Source organism: Habropoda laboriosa, unplaced genomic scaffold (genome assembly GCF_001263275.1).
Source record: "Habropoda laboriosa isolate 0110345459 unplaced genomic scaffold, ASM126327v1 scaffold22, whole genome shotgun sequence".
Classification (NCBI taxonomy): Eukaryota; Metazoa; Arthropoda; class Insecta; order Hymenoptera; family Apidae; genus Habropoda; species Habropoda laboriosa.
Window position 1 is genome coordinate 2,725,272 of NW_017100261.1, and position 2,013 is coordinate 2,727,284.

The following is a 2,013-nucleotide window of genomic DNA, read 5'->3' on the forward strand; positions in this document are numbered from 1 at the left end:
TTTTCTTCCGTTGCTCAACGAGAATCTCTCGCATCGATCGGGCAGCTGGAACGGAGGAAGATGCAAAGTTTGCCTAGATCGATCGATCGTTCGAGATGAATGACTCCTTCGAATAGGTTTAGTAGGCGGTAGTAGGGTTAGGATTTCAGGGGATTTTTAGTGAGACCTTTTTGGGGTGAGTTTGGGAGAGTGGAGATTTTAGGGGTGAGCGTTTGTTGGCTCGATTTTAGCGGTGTATTGATAGGGGTAGTGGGTGAATTTCTGGGTGGAATATTGGTTTGAATAGGGGTGTAATTGTGTTATCGTTAGGTAATGGGTGAGAAGGTATCGGTAGATGATAAGGAAGGCTACTTAGAAGTTTGTTGGTAGGGGAAGACTGGTTAACTCGTTCTTGGTTAACTGATATATAGAACACGGTAATTTCTTTATCTAGAGACTGTTCATTATTAATTTCACTCTTATGCTTGTATTAGGTACAAAATATATCATATTTGCATTTTTACAAGTTTTAGTCATTTTTAAGTACAAACCGCAGAGATTGAATTTTTATTTCATAGGTGAGCCTGATTAAAGTGGAGTTGTAGTGGAGGTGGGTGTGAAATTGAAGGTATAATAAAGAACGACGAGTTAAAGAAGTATGTCTTTCTTTATTCTCAGGTAATCTTGTCGTAGATCGTTATTTACAACGTATTGACATGTTTGATTACATCGCGATATTTCAGTCGTTAATAATCATTAAAAAGTTCCCACGTAGACGTAGAGAGCTCCACATTTTGATATAAACTTTTAAACATCGTCAACTTACGTAATACTCTTATAATATCTCAAACATTACGTTTAATGAGTTAAATTATTTTATGCACAAGAGATGTGTGGTCACTCGACGTATGAAAAGAAGGCAATCGTAACGTTTCATGATAATGTAGTAATTTGTGCAGTCGGTTCCCGTTCTTTTTTGTCGATGACTCAACGAACACGTTTTCCCCTTTGTTTTTTTCTGCTTTTTTTTTCTTTGCAAATTACCTATCTAAGAGAGGAAACTGTTGATTTAAGACGATATATATCCAGCCACCCTTACAAAGTTGGAAAAATATAGGTTGGAAAAATATTTCACCAGTCTCCCAGCACGTTCGCGCGTAACGAATGATTGGATTCTCACGTGATTGAAATTTGGGGGAATTTCGATCGAGCGTGGTACGCGCGAAACTCGCCACAGTTCCTAATTAATGCGCTCTAAATTCGCGTGTGTCGAAGTTATCCGCGTTCGAAACTTGGAATTAACGATTAAATGTCGAATGTAAAAGGTACACACGCATTCAACATTCTAGTTTTATCTATTTACGTATCAACATACGAGTGAGAGTGTGGAATTCTAAAAATTGAAATCGTACGTTATCGAGAATGTTCTTTTCTAAATACAATCATCATCCATTTTCTTTCTCTCTCTCTCTCTCTCTCTCTCTCTCTCTCTCTCTCTCTCTCTCTCTCGCTCTGTCTGCGTGTAGAAATTGGAGACTACGATTATCGAAGACGTTTCAGGAATAGAAATGTTTCCTTTGGTTAAATTTCGATCGATTTTGGTCATTTAGCCGTATACGTTAAAACGACACGAGTTCGACGAGTTTCATTTTACTTCTTCTTCGCTTCTTCCTCGACCGCCTCGTTCTGTTTGCGGAAGCAATCACCGACCGGGAAGAAGTCCCAACACCTTTGCTGGTACATGTTCCATACGTAGGTTTCTTGACCGGTGTACTCGGTGTCTGGTTTGTTGATTAAGTGCATGAGGAAGAACCTGAAAGATCGGGATTGCGGTGGTTAGTTTGTTTTGGTGGTGTATGTCTGAGGGAGAAGGGTTTTTGAGGTTCTAAAAGGTGGGAAGTCTGTTTTAACGTATATTTGATGTGATGGTGCACGCTTTTTGACGAGTTGAAAGCTCTACGAATTTAAATATTTGGGAATTTTTATATTTAAATATTTGAGAATTTGAAAATTTATATATTTGAGAATTTAGAT

The 2,013-nt window shown here is 38.4% G+C and overlaps 1 protein-coding gene across 1 annotated transcript in view; it reads right to left on the reverse strand.

Moving 5' to 3' along the window:
* Positions 1–1,612: 1,612 nt before the first annotated feature.
* LOC108572619 (ryanodine receptor) overlaps positions 1,613–2,013 on the reverse strand; it is a 54,180-nt gene continuing 53,779 nt past the window's right edge. Inside the window, 1 exon segment of the mRNA XM_017934875.1 lies at positions 1,613–1,935. Coding sequence (XP_017790364.1) covers positions 1,630–1,935 — 306 coding nt within the window. The 3' untranslated portion in view covers positions 1,613–1,629.